This window comes from Colletotrichum phormii (assembly GCF_030913505.1).
Source record: "Colletotrichum phormii strain CBS 102054 chromosome Unknown BDP81scaffold_30, whole genome shotgun sequence".
Lineage (NCBI taxonomy): Eukaryota > Fungi > Ascomycota > Sordariomycetes > Glomerellales > Glomerellaceae > Colletotrichum > Colletotrichum phormii.
The window spans coordinates 126,799-141,134 of NW_026851472.1; the positions used below are offsets into that span (position 1 = coordinate 126,799).

At 49.9% G+C, this 14,336-nt stretch overlaps 4 protein-coding genes across 4 annotated transcripts; 3 read left to right on the forward strand and 1 right to left on the reverse strand.

The window, feature by feature from the left end:
* Nucleotides 1–329: 329 nt before the first annotated feature.
* Nucleotides 330–1,871, reverse strand: BDP81DRAFT_454621 (FAD dependent oxidoreductase; the record flags this gene model as incomplete). Its single annotated transcript, XM_060592967.1, has 4 exons — nucleotides 330–554; nucleotides 646–1,171; nucleotides 1,229–1,574; nucleotides 1,625–1,871. The coding sequence occupies 4 exons, from the start codon at nucleotides 1,869–1,871 to the stop codon at nucleotides 330–332; spliced, it is 1,344 nt and encodes a 447-aa protein (XP_060439208.1).
* A 7,356-nt stretch (nucleotides 1,872–9,227) lies between these two features.
* On the forward strand, nucleotides 9,228–10,018 carry BDP81DRAFT_136435 (uncharacterized protein). The gene is made up of 2 exons (XM_060581790.1): nucleotides 9,228–9,253; nucleotides 9,312–10,018. Exon 2 carries the CDS (start codon nucleotides 9,393–9,395, stop codon nucleotides 9,849–9,851), a length of 459 nt encoding a protein of 152 aa, XP_060439209.1. The 5' UTR covers nucleotides 9,228–9,253; nucleotides 9,312–9,392; the 3' UTR covers nucleotides 9,852–10,018.
* Nucleotides 10,019–10,564: 546 nt separating this feature from the next.
* Nucleotides 10,565–11,827, forward strand: BDP81DRAFT_399534 (globin; the record flags this gene model as incomplete). The annotated part of the gene is made up of 1 exon (XM_060588587.1): nucleotides 10,565–11,827. One exon carries the CDS (start codon nucleotides 10,565–10,567, stop codon nucleotides 11,825–11,827), a length of 1,263 nt encoding a protein of 420 aa, XP_060439210.1.
* Nucleotides 11,828–12,014: 187 nt separating this feature from the next.
* Nucleotides 12,015–12,780, forward strand: BDP81DRAFT_136403 (uncharacterized protein). Its single transcript, XM_060581789.1, has one exon. It carries the CDS (start codon nucleotides 12,201–12,203, stop codon nucleotides 12,660–12,662), a length of 462 nt encoding a protein of 153 aa, XP_060439211.1. The 5' UTR covers nucleotides 12,015–12,200; the 3' UTR covers nucleotides 12,663–12,780.
* Nucleotides 12,781–14,336: the final 1,556 nt, after the last annotated feature.

The following is a 14,336-nucleotide window of genomic DNA, read 5'->3' on the forward strand; positions in this document are numbered from 1 at the left end:
CTTGCAGATATGATCATCGTCCGATGCCGCGTCGCACGGTTGGAGCAGGGGTTCGACCGGACCCGGAACACGATGGTTCGGCATCTGCTGACAACGCCGCACTTATGCAGCGCCAAACCGATCCTTTGGCAAAGTTTTCAATATGCATTAGCAGCTGCCGCTTTGTCATCTAGCGCTTCTATGCGGGACCTTTTCCGCCGTTCAGTGTCCCGAATACTCGCAAGAGTGAGTTCTCGTATCGATATCGAAGCGGATATTTCTTTATGATGAGCTATGCTATATATCATTCGGCGTGGGCAGGATGTGCCATATGAGGTTAGCTCAGCGAGTTACCCGAGCAGCTCGTTCTTTTCCTCCTGAAGTCTACGCTCGCTTGTCTCAAACAATCGCGGAACACCAGACTGCGAAAACGGCACACCATCCCGTACGATCTTTGCCAACCCCCTGGCTGTCAACAGGATGAATGACATGCCATGTCCGTTGAATCCCGCGCAGATGAATTGCCCCGGTTTTGAGGGAACAGGCCCGACATGGGGGTATGTATCGTTGGTGTACTAAGCCCGTTTGTGTCAGTCATTCGCATCTTCAGATCATCGCTCGTGTCCACCAAGTACATGTAGGTACGCGGGGCGCAGCAAGACTCACCCCCATGATTCCCGTCCAGATACTGTCAACTTTGGCCCCGCTGTTCTCCCACCCACGGAAGTTCCTCTGCATGTGGTCATCAAAGTAGTGAGCAGCGGGTTCGATGAGCTTCGAATCGTCCCAGACGTTGTACCATTCGTTGACGCGCGGGATGACTTCGGTCCTAGCGCCGCCGACAACAATGCTACCGTCCGGCCGCGTGACTTGGTAGTCGTATAGATTGGTACCATGTCGCAGCGAATATGTCATGGGGAGATGTGGATGCTCGGCGCCGTCGGGAGCAGCCACATGGCTGCAGATCCCGCGGACGGGGATGATGCGGTTCTTGTACTCTGGGAGGATCGTTGACGTATACCCGTTGGAAGCATAGATGACCATCTTTGCCTTAATGACACCTCTGGGCGTGCTTACGGTCCAGAAGCCGCCGTCTTGGGAGTCGGAAACTTTGGTTACGGGCGTGTGAGTGTGTAACTGGGCTCCCTTATCGACAGCTTGGGACAGGAGGAACAGAACCAGCTTGTAGGGCCTAGGAGAGGGTCAGCTTTGGTGTTGGTGTCAACAACAGGATGGGAGTAAACTATACCAGATTGAGCCCGCCTGGAACGAAAAGACAGCGGTCGCATCCTTCACGCCAGAGAATGTCGCGGCCTCCTTGCCTTCGAGGTAATGAACAAGCTTTGCCGTTGGCGAACCCCACTGCAGGAGCTCATCCAGACCTTCCTTGATCGGCTTTGCAAGTGCCGGGTCCCTCAAGACAGCCATGGATGTAGTCATCCGAAAGTCGCAATCAACTTTCTTTTCCTGAACTAGATCTCTCACGGCGTGAAGATTGGCCAGCTCAAACAGCGCCATCTCATCCGCTGTCTCTTGGTCATATCGTTTGGCACGAGCGGGAAGGCCGGCATAGAGATCTGGCCTGACATGACCGCCTTGCTGATGTTAGCATGAGAATCCTCTACGCTGCGAAAGAGGAATCTACCATTGCGGGCTGTTGCGCCCGAGCATGCTTGCCTGGCTTCGAGGATCGTGACAGTCGGACGTGATGAGGGGTCGGTTCCATCCAAGAGGTAATACGCCAGAGCTGCACCGGAGTATCCGGCGCCAATAATGACAATGTCCTGTTCCGTCGGCAGTGTTTCGGAACTTTGATGGCTGTCGAGAGGGTGCAGCTCCTTGCGCCAGTAAGGAGTGATGGCATTGGGGACAGGGAACGGAGTCTCGGACATTTTGGAGGGCTTCTGACTGTAGTGTGGAGGTTATGATGCTATGGCAACTTGAAATGCAGATCTAACACAATGAAGACAAACAAGTACGAAAGATGAGCATACGAGATGGGACTGTTATTGCTACCTTAGTAGGTACTTTTGTTACCTTGAGGTAAGGTGGTCATAGACTGATAAGGCGTCGGGGTGGTTTAGGTGTGAAGATGCTCCGAGATAGGCAAGCAAATGCCGAAAACGCGGGGTCGTGTTTGCCAGCTCCGACTCGGAGCCGACCGGGATCTTATACAGACCCGGGCCGGCTAAACCGGGGCCTTGCCGGGTGGCGTCTCGGGAAGGCTGCTGTCTCACTCCGGGAACATCGGAGGCACTAAGGCGAGGTCATGCAGCACGCGGTAAGGGGGTCAATTCACCAGCTTACACTCCATTGCCCTTGCTGACAACCTTGTTTTTAAACTTCAACTTCAACTTCAACTTCAACTAACACTGCTAGTCCCGTTCAAACAATGCCCGTTTCTTTACCCACTCTCGCCACTCAACTCTGGGGATCACGGCCCCTTGCTTGCTCATTACCTGACTCGCGCAATCGCACGTTCTGCGGCCTGTCCCAGCCCAGCACGCTAACATCGTTCACTCGGTACCGACACATCGGGCATCCGTCACGCTACTGCAAAACGCTACGACACCTTTTGGGGCCTCATGGACGGACGACATGCCACGCCCCTGACCCTGCACCTATCATTTGTCAAGTCTGGGTCTCTGCGACCCTTCGGAACTTTCACGATGGCTCACCGCCGACATGTCAATCTGGCTGACAGGCCACGAGGCTTTAAACCTTGTTGGCGGGGGATGCACCCTGACCGGGAAAATGCGCCATTGTTACTACCCGACCTCACCGCTCGTTATCAGGTATCATCGTCGTGAACTTTGCTGGATTCCCTGATCAAAGTGCTTCCAATTTTGCAATGTCAGTGCCTTTGCCGTCTGTAACCGTCGATGAGGGATCCGAGACTAGTTTCTAGCTCACAGTCGATGCCAACGTTGGGAAATTGGCTAGTCTCCGCTCCTCGAACCACAACCAAACGATTCGACGTGCCCCAAAAGTCGAGAGACGTGATGATAGTCAGCTTCAGAAAGTTTCTCGACTACCTGTCTGAACAAGCGGTGGCATCCATGTCGACCAGATCTGCCCATATTCGAGTCATATTTATTGCGCAGGGCAGAATTCCCATCTTCTCGTTCAAAAGCCTTCTGTAGCTGTGAGCTTGGCTCATGGCCACACAATTACAGTGCTGCCGTGGCCCGTAGAATCAGGATCTGGTAGCCCAAGACCAAGAAGAAACAGACTACCTCAGGTGGCTTTAGCACCGGCTTCACCCTCAGCTTCGGTCGTCCGACTTTGGTTGGTGTCTCGAGAGCGTGATTTTGAGCTCCCGTATTGGACTAAACCAACTAAACCTAGTCTGAAGATGGCATGCTACTTGAATAGCGAATGTGTCTTCATCCTGCACTCATGGCAATGCTGCTGCTGTCTACTTTCCCTACCTTTCGACAATACCATGGAATCCTGGAATGCGCCGCAAGATTCTCCAGATCGGATCTGGGTTATCCAACAAAGAGGTGCATGTCTCCTTGGCCCAAACAGGCATTCGGTCACTCATCGAAATCTGCTTTGGGACAGGAGACGTCAACGAAACTGCAGGGACCTCGGTGACTGCCGACGCCGCCAACCAAAAGCATTAGAGAACCCCACGGCTGTCGCGTGGCTAGTTGACTTCCCGCATTCTTGGATATTGAAAGTGGGGAGAATCCCTTTGTCGTCCAGATCGGTCGATGTGCATTCCAATTTCAAGTTTCATTAACTCAGAGTCTAATAACGTCGTTGTAAGAAATTAAGGTAGTTGGTAGAATAATCAAGAAGATCGCGTAACGCCGACCAAGCTCACATCCTTGTCACACTTGAATCTGAAGCCTTTGGATATGAAAATTAATTAGTAAACTGTAGTTGTACCGTTCCTGAAAATATCATATGCGCAGAGACATGCTTTTGGGTTGAATTTGCGTCATGATACCTTCCTGGGTCGCAGTACCTCATTCACGCAACTTTCGAATACTCGATTGTCTCGCCTAGCCCATAAAAATTCGAGGGTGTTCTCTTAAATCTTGCCAAAGTGTTAACTGGAAGTTGACGTATAGTCTGCTTACATGTATCACCGTCATCGTTCTGCCTTAGAGATGAGCACATGTAAAATGACAGACAAACTTCATCACCAGTGACGGCGGATACACTTATTCGCACGGACAGCTTACCGACCTGCCGGGTAATTTTTCCTACCCAGGAATAATCCCCAATTCCGTTGTAGAAAAGCATGCAAGCGATTGCAATCACACGTGTGCTGTCTTGGCTCCGCATCTTTCACTGGGCGCGTAGGCCATCTCGTAACACGTGGGGCTTGGGTTGCAATCTCTGGGTTCATCCAACGATGCGTCTCTTTGACTGATCATATTTCTTCTCCCAAAATCATGATGCGCATTAAACAACATGGAAATGCGTGATTGACGTGGGCCACTTGTCAATTCCAGTATCAACCTGGACAATCGGGGCTTTTGAGCCTCCGCACCCACTCCGCAACCGGACCAGGTATCCGCATAAACATTGATGTGTGGGGAAATATCTAGGTTAGAAATCCCACGTAACTTCACAGGCCAGGTTTGACATGAGCAATCATGGCTGGTTTGAGAGAATCGGCTAGACGACAAAGGCTTGACGACATCTCATTCCGGGTGCGCTTAGCGAGGCGCGGTTCGGCCAGCTACTGGCTTTGACCGGATATCTTGACTAACATTGAACATGGGTTTGAGTACAAGCCAGTTACCCATATTTGATGCAGTCATGCAGACACATGCAGCCAGGCATTTCAAGAGCCGCAATTACTTCTCTGAAGCCACGTCAAGTGGTCGCATTATCACCTGAAAGATGGGTGCAGAAGAATTTGATTTCAGGTATGACGCTCATTTTTCGCAATACTTGTGAAGAACTGGCCGATACCCGCAGAAGTACAGTTGCCTCGGGGTAAGTTTACGCCGCAGCGGGGACTTCATCCTCGGCAACTCGTGTTCACAGAAAAGTCATCTCAGTCTGTCGGAATTGGCAGCTCATTCGAGCTCAACGGTCCGACCATTTAGTAGATGCGCTGGAATACCATGTCTCGTACGAGATGTTGGGGCAAAGTGGCAGTAAATCTGGACCCAAAGCATCATTTGAGAAATGATGCATAGAGTCTCCGCAAGCCTGCGTTCACAGTAATATGTTGCTTGTTACCTCGCCTCGCTTAGGTCAATGCTATGAGAAAGAGCTAGGAGACATTTCTTTCACAACGCTCCGAGCTGGAAGGGCAAGTTTACCACTGTTGAAGCTAGGCACAACGAACTGGTTATTTCCGTGTCGATACTACACGTACATGTAAGCAGGAAGTTGGCATATGTGTGGTCTGCAACTCATCCAGTATGGTCAGTATCCTATCATCACCAAGACATTTGATCTGTCAGTCACATCTTCACCTGCAAAAGACTAGATGCCGCTGTCGCTCCAGTGCGTGCCCCGCTATACGCGCCATAGATGCCTCATCCGTATTGATTGCGACGTTGAAAGCACTGTGTCAGACACTAATAATGGGTCCCGGAGACAGGCTAACAACGGTGATGACAAGCCTCAAGCCATTTGCCAGGTATGCTTGGTGCTTGAAACAGTGGAGGCCATGAAGCGAGCTTCTGTGCGGATGCGCAGAGGACCACCGGCTGAGATTTCGATTTCATGAATGGTAAGCGGGAGCCTGGCATATCTGGCCAGCAAACAGCCAGGCTTTCGCCCGTTGTTGCTGTTGGGAGCTGATAGTCATGGGCATGGGCGCAACGGGGTTGAAAGAGATTTTCGACGCCGCCGGCTTTGGAAGTGTCAAAATTTTACCCGCCCGGCATTAGCTCGAATAGCCAGGTTCAGGTGAGCCCAGTTGGGTCGAGTGCAACCAGTTGGTGGCTTGGCTGGGGAAGAAGCCGTGCTGGCATCCCCTTTCTTCTTTCAAGTTGCACCATGTCGTACTCGTGGATGCCATGTGGCTTGAGGAAATCCGTCTGGTGTTGAAGGTCGCGGGAGTCAAAGCGGCTCTAGACCGGACGAGCTTGATGTTTGCTTGTCAATTATCAACTGGCGAACGGGCGAAACATTGCTTCTTCCAAGACTGAAAATGTGCGAGAGCAGCAAGATAACAGGCAAGTCATCTGCTTGGACGGGGTCTGGAACGATGTTTGCTTGTCAGCACAGGGTCTCGACTCTCGAGCACCTGGCTTGTGTGATGCATCACGCAGGTTGAAACTGGATCCCCGGAGATTCCATGCAATTGTCTTCGCGAGGATCCAGAATCGACCCAAAAGACTTGGTCACGCCTGCATTGCGTCAAGTCTCACTTTTGGGACACGCAGAAGCAAATGAAACGGCCGCCACAATATCGAAGAGCGCCGCAAGTTGAGGGTCGGGTTTCTTTGGTGGCGTCGAAGAAGATCAAAACAAGAAGCAAACATTTTCTCCCCTCCATGTCTATTGGGATTTGGGACCTTTGGGGGACACGGACAAACCCCTCGGCGAAACGACATGTCACATTCCGTTCCGTTACGCCTCGGTCCATTAAACGACACGGATGGAAGGGACGTTGGGTCTGTTAATCCGCTCGCTACTTACGCCGTGCGGGTAGGCTAATGTCAGGTGAGAATCGTCGCCTGCATTTGGGCTTGCGCTATACCTGAGGAGTTCGGTCATCCGCCGACCACCGGTGCGATCATTTCCTCGGTGTTCAGCAGATTCAAGCGGCATGTTTGCGGCCGCCGCGTGGAGAGCTTCATATTGCAATGTTTACACTGTAATTTGACACCTGTCACAAATGACAAGAGGCGGGCACCTTGGAAATTTGCGAGGGCCTTTTGGTCCCCTACGGAGTACTTTACTGCGTAGGTAGTCTTCTGTTGGTCCATCGAGATCTTTAGAGATCTCCATCACATCACTGACGGGCCCGGTGGGTAAGTACGGCAGACTGCAAGAGGCACTCCGCCAAAACACTTTTTTCATGCGTCAAAGCAGAAATCGAATTTTATAGTCACCCTACCACCGATTATTAAACTTTATACTAGTAAGATAAACTATAGATATAGTTTATATAGAATTATAGCTTAAAACATATTATTGATTAAGTTTATAAGACCCCGTATAGCTGTATATAAAATCGCGTATTATTATAAATCATTATAAAAATTCTTCCTTCTTATTAGTTATACCTTTATTATAAAAGCAATTATTATTTTTTACTCTCTTATAAGTAAAAGTTACTCTTTACTTAAATTATTAAACTAGTAGCTAGCTTATAGATACTATAGTGCAGATCTATAATAACTTCTAGTCCCTTCTCGAGACGTAACTAAACTAATCGACCTTATAACGCCCCCTCGTAAAGTAATCCCGAAACGAACGATCGAGAATGATCCCTCTATAAGCTCTACTCTTTTTGTATAATAAGAGCATTCAAATATATAAGCTTCGACGTTAATAAAATCTCTTCTTACGAGTTCTTAAGAGCAAGAACGAAGTATTTAATAAACTAAAAAGGAGTAAAAGCAATCGCTAATAATTAACATCTTTATTACGTTATATAATACGTTCTTTTAAAATAAACTTAACGGCTTTTAAATAATAACTTATACTAATGTTTAGGTCATTAAGAAGTTTATAAGGAAAGTTTAGTTTAATCGCTTCTGGATCTTTACTTTATACTATAATATAATACGGTCTATTATTTCATACTTTATAATAAACTAACTAGCAAATTCGTTCTATAAAATAAACAATATTACTTATTAATATAAAGAATCCTTGCAATATTTTTAAATACCGGGAGATAGTAACGTTACATATATTAATAATTATTTTTCTATAAAATATATAGTTACCCGTTTCCTTATCTTTTTATATTTCTCTAACCGGCCACTTCAGGGTATTAATTAAAAAGTACAATTAGTTATTTATTTTAATAGCGTTAAAATATATAAGTAACTATGCCGAGGGAGTAATTAAAGACCGATGCGACCTTATAATAGCTACGGCCCGTTAAAATAAGTATAACAATAGCTACCCGCTTATATTTAATAAGTTTATAATTAACTAGACGGCCTCCCAAATAAATAAAGGTAAAAGTACGTAAATCGGCCTCTATTTAGTAAAGAAATAGTATATCAACGGGTGGGAGGTATATAGAGTAAGACGTATTAGTATGCATAAAGCGTGGGGTATTCCCAGACATTTGGCACCCCACTGTAGGTGGAGGTCACATTAGCAATCTGATTATTGCAGACTCTGATCCGCTAACGGCTTCCGCTTTGAGGCTCGAGAAGCAGGCCACCGCCAAGGGATGTGTGCGGGGTGGTTCGGGGTTGTTGAAGAGCTTCGCGCCGTGAAAGCCCGGGGAATCCCGACTATGAACGGTGTCGACACGCGATGGCGCTTCCGTTTCAACACCATTCACTTTAAAGAGAATATGGACAAGATGAGGCTGGGAGATCGTGGCATGACGACATGCCGTGAGTAGGTAAGCTTCTACAATCTTGACATGTGCGGATCCTCCGGCCGGGATGGAAGAAGAAGCCGTGCTGGCAGATTTTCCATCCAGCAAACTTTTTCATCGAGCATATATGCGCTGCAGATTCCAGTCACAAGCGAAAGGAGCCAACCCGTTCGAGTACTCCGTAGTGCTGTGTCACCGTAGCCGAACTGGCCAGTGCGAGTTGCAAAGTAAGACAACTCCACTCAATCCTTTCGGGCTCAAGTTGAAACTTGACGAAGAAAGGGTATGTGATTGCAACTCCACCAGTCGATATAGTGTCAGTTGGTAAGAGTCAGTTTTCTTTCCGACGTCGTAATGGAAATCTGTGTCGAGATTTGAGCGTAGGACCCAAAGACAACGGTATTGCAACCCCCCCAGCTCCAACAGAGTGGGCAGAAACCCGAACAAAAAGCCGTCCATGACACACGGACGTTGTTCCCCTCCAGGGGAATCGGGAAGTGAAAAACCGCTCCTGGGTTAACTGGAGAAGCGTCACAGTGTTTGTGGTTATGTGCCGCCCGACCCCCTGTCACCTCTGTTCCCCCGTTTTCTCTCTCTCTCTCTCTCACAGTCACACTTCTCGCTGCCTCTCCAAGCAAAGCCTTGCATAGCGTCAGAGTAAGGTACTTTCATGGATCAATATTGAGATAATTGGGCGAAGCCCCGTGGACCCTCAATTAGGCATTCCGGAAACCGCAAATCTCATCATACGAGTTTGCAATTGCAACTCGGCAATTCCTTGCTGTGGCGTGTTCTCTACTCCACTGTACATCGCGTGTCGCTGACGTCTGTTAGGAACAAGGGACGAGCCAGAAGACTGCAGACTCAGACTCAGACTCACCTCCAACGGCCGCCTCCATCGCAGCCCGGGGATTTGTTCCGAATGCTCACTTTTTGCGTCTACTCCAGTCTCCAGCCTCTGCGAGCAGCGAGCAGCGAGCAGAAGGGTTTGGGCTACTCTGTGTCCTCGGCCATATCTGACAAACTGGGTAACAACACCGCGTACCTGTCTCCACGGAATCCTCAATTACCACTCTGCAAAGCTACGGAGTACTGCTTCAGACCTCCAGTTCATTCCCCTCGAGGCAGCTCGGACTGCATGCAGCAAAAGTTGTGCGGAATATCCACCACAAGCCCGCCTCTTAGCGTACTTCTAGAAGACCCCCCGGAGCTCCTCGTTGCTTCGGTTTGCTCGGCAGCTCACGGGCGGTGTCCCACTGGAGAGGCTTCGGGTCACCCTCAGGGTCCAGTCGATACCCCTGCTGGCGTCTCCTTGGTGCCTCTACGATCCTGGTATTCCTGGTATCCCGGTCTTGTACCACCAGGCGACGGACAGGGCTGACTTTGAACCGCTCCTCGGTTCATCGCGAACGACCAGCCACCATTGGTGCTGTTCCCTGGATTATACATCGACAGTGCCCAGCGTCTTTCTCCATGGGCCTCTCACCCTTGGATCCATGCATGTGTGGCCCATGAGAACCGTGTTCAAATGAGGAACCAGCTTTCTTTTTACACTACGGCATACAAATCATACGATGTCTATCCGTCGAGACGGGCGGTGCCTGATTCGAAGCATGCAGACCGCGAGAACTTAAGCGCACGCGACAATGTAGCACGACGAGGGGGAGGGGTGAGGCACGACTGAGCTCTCTGTCTGTCGGAGTGATTCTACACAATGGCATCTTGGGCTGGAGTTGAAAGTTTCTATATCTTTCCTACGAGGCCCGAACCCGGCGGCGAGGAAGACGTCTGCACTCGCGTTCCCAAAACCTTGAATTCGGCTCTCATTCTATTATTACTCAGAGGTTTACTCATCATCTACATGTCCGTAGCGTCTGTGCATTTTTGTTGATACCCCCTTTAGCATTCACCCCTGTTCCGGTCTGCCCCCCAGATATCCATCCTCGATCCCATACCTGGGCACGAGAAGTACTTGAGAACCGCAAGGTTTCTCGTTTTTGGCTTTCAAATTATCCGGTGTCAGCTGAGGACTGGAGAACAGTATTCCCAAGCCGAAGCCAAGCAAAAGTTTCTTCATACAATAACATCACAACCATGGCTTTGACATACAAGCAATCACAACTCGTCAGGGGCACGATCCCGGCTCTTCGTGAGCATGGCGAGACCATCACGACCATATTTTATGCCAACATGCTCCGAGCTCATCCCGAACTTCATGACCACTTCAATAAGGTCAACCAGGCCAATGGCCGCCAACCCCGCGCCTTGACCGGAGTCATCCTCTCCTTCGCCGCAAACCTCAACCACATCAGCGAGCTTATCCCCAAACTGGAGCGTATGTGCAACAAGCACTGCTCCCTTGGAATTCTGCCCGAACACTATGACATCGTGGGCAAGTACCTCATCCAAGCCTTCGGGCAGGTCCTCGGTCCCGCCATGACCACAGAGATCCGCGAGGCCTGGACAAAGGCCTACTGGATTCTCGCCAAGATGCTCATTGGCCGCGAGGCCCAGATGTATCGCGAATTCGACGACGACAAATGGAAGGGTTGGCGCGAGTTCCGTATCGAGAGGAAGGTTGCCGAAACAGACGACATCTTCTCCTTCTACATGGTGCCTGTCGACGGCAAACGACTCCCCGACTTCTACCCAGGTCAATACACCTCGATCCGTGTCACAATCCCGGAGCTGGGCCACTACCAGTCACGACAGTACTCGCTCAGCGACTCACCACGACCCGATTACTACCGCATTACCGTGAAGCGTGACCAAGGCGTCAAGGTTGGCAAGGGCGCGGCCAAGTTCAACCTCAACCCTGGTGTCTTCTCCAACCATCTCATCGACGAGAAGAGACCGGGCGACATCGTCGAGCTGACGCATCCTACCGGTGACTTCTTCTTCGACACCCACGCCGCCGGCACTCTCCCCGTCGTTCTCATCTCCGCCGGTGTCGGCGTCACTCCTCTCATGTCCATCTGCAACACCATCATCGAGCGCCAGGCTGTCCGCCCCATCTCATGGATTCACTGCTCCGCTCGTGCCGCCCCCTTTGAAGAGCATATCCGCAAGATCGCTTACAGCCGCGCCAACTTCATCACCAAGTTTTTCCGTTCCCAGATTGCCGACGTCGAAGACGACGACTCTCTCTCATCCTCTAGCGACTTTGGCCTCCGCATGGATCTTGCGCGGATAGCACCCGAGGAGCTTTACCTCAGCCACGGCGGTGCGGAGTATTACATCTGCGGTCCTGAGATCTTCATGGTTGAGATGTCACAATTCCTCATCAACCAGGGTGTCGACCCCAACAGAGTCAAGTTCGAGCGGTTTACTACGGGCGATTTGGAGTTTCAAAAATAAGGTCATTGCAGGCCACCACGAGTATCTTGACCTAATTGCTTTTACGGCGGAGAATGGAATGGGTTCTATGGGCTGGTTTAGGAATCGAATGAGACGGAGTTTCAGAGAGCGGTCTATCTGGGAAACAGGTACAGCAACTACACAAACGGAAATGTATATGCCTTTCTTTTTACTTATACAAAGATGCAAGAGCAGGAATTGAACGGGTTTCCTTTGCCTCTGGGGGTTCAGAGTGTACGTGTGTCTCAACCGCTATCAAAAGCGTAGTACTACAATTCACTGCCTCACGTAGCGCTGTGGTCGAGACAGGTTTACAGAAATCGCGTTTTCAGACTCGCTATGCCCAGCAAGCTCAATATTGCCAACCGAGTCGATGAAGACCTCGATCCCCGATGTCAAGACAAACGTCACCTTCACCGCCCTTGTACAACATCGCGGGTTCGATGCCGGGTTGACAATGACTGAGTTTCCTCCATCATACGAGAAAACTGGATTGGATGCAGTACAATGCAACCGCCTGACTCGCCACTATTTATCTTGCTTCTCCGGGCCCCTCATAGAGGCTCCAACCCCCCAGAACTCCCTATGGGGTTCCTTAACTGGGGCCTGGAGAGAATCGCTGGGGTTCTGGAGTGGACTCACTTCAGTGCAACCTGGGTCTTACTCGCATCTGGATCCAGTAAGCCACGGGGCAATGTCAGTTGGTCCCTTCGTGGGCATAAGGAGAAGAAAGCCACAATATCACCACATCGCCAGATGCTCACAGCCGAAGTCGCAGACATTCATCTGGGATCCTGACAATGTGCCGACGCACAACATGGGTAAAGTAATCTGAGATTCCCCTTGTCAACATCCACACATCATCATCCCATCGGCCATCGGGTTAATGTTCACGAGAGACAACAACTGATCAACACATCTCCATGGGAAAGTCTTCCCGGATCACTCCGCTGGTGGTGATGGAAAACGCTGCTAGCGCCAAGCACAGCCTACAGCAACCGAAGTCCCCCCTCTATTATCCTCGGTCCACCTGCGAGTTACGGGTATCGTGGGTCAGACCCGACAGTCGGTCATCCGGGTTCTTTTATGAAGAAAGAGATTTCGAAAAGATCGAAGATCAAAATAGAATCCCCGAAGCCTTGACTCGAGTCTCTACTCGCCGTCTCATTAATTGTAATTCGCCGATGACGCACAATTTTCAACGGTTCTCTTGCAGCGGGACCCGTTGCGGATGCTAGTCTAGTGTGGAAGTATCGGCGAGGAACCCCGGTGCGCCTTCGGCAGAGAGAGCGGCTCGCGGCGACCACTCGCGCTTTTTTTCGTTTACTTCTTCATCTCAACGGCGTCCGTGCCAACCATACAAGATCCCGCTCGCCCGCCGCATGGCCCGGTAAGCGAGAGAGTAGTGAGATATCATAGCCGGAAGACTCTGCAATTCAGTTTCGTGCCGAACACGTAAGTAGGTCAGCCAAAGGTACATGTACGCAAGCTTCTCAGAGCACTTTTCGAACCTGAAACTCTCATTAGCAAAAATACGCCTCGTCCTCATTGCGGCCACGATAGTAGTACGCAAACCGGACCTTGTGGTCCGCCAAGTAACTCTCTCGGAGGGACCGTAAAAAGGAAGCCTGAAGCCAGCTCCGAAAACATCCACATCACCCCATGTATATAATAGCAGGCTTCATAATTGAGGAAAATTCGCCGCGGAAGTTGCGGATGGGCCTGGTCAACAAGGTGCTCTACCTGGTTGCATGGCGGCCACGTCAGGACGTTCTAAGCCACGATGTTGAAGTCCGACACTTGATTAAGCTATCCTGGCCGCATTTGATGGTCATCAAGTGCCTTTGCAATGCTGCAGGGGTTTTGAACGCCACAGTGCGGACCTGCAATAGCGGATGCCATAGATTCAAAACCCGCACGTTTGGACGGGAGACAGAGATTGAGAGACCGTCTCCCTAATCGTCTTGGGTGAAAGTTGCGTTTATCATACTTTACACATCGTCTTCTCTCGGCACAGACATGTTAGCTGCACCCCTGTACAACATCAAGAAAGGCTGGGAAAATGGTATCGTTCAAAGAAGAAAATGATTGCGCATAAGCATCCTTGAACGACTTATAGCAGCCCTCTTCATGAGCACCTTACTTGCGAGTAAGTGGATGGAGAAAGCCAATTCAAATTGAAGGCCGCAATAATTGAGACTTTGATATTGCCACTACCTTAGGGAGAGTAAGAAACATAACTATTACAAGCATCTTGTAAATGAAGATAGCATGCAGCTATTCTGCTATTCACATATTGTATGCATTCTACCTAGTTTACCATTGAGTATAACTCGAACCTCTCTAATGAACCTCTCTAATGAACCTCTCCAACGATGTTTCTTTTACGGAGTAGAGCGGCAGCTTAGCGTCAATTTAGGCCGCGAGTAACATCTGAGAAACTAGCAAGGAACCAAAGCAGAGCGTCGATTTCATTTTTCGTGACTACCTTTATAGATGGAACCGTCGG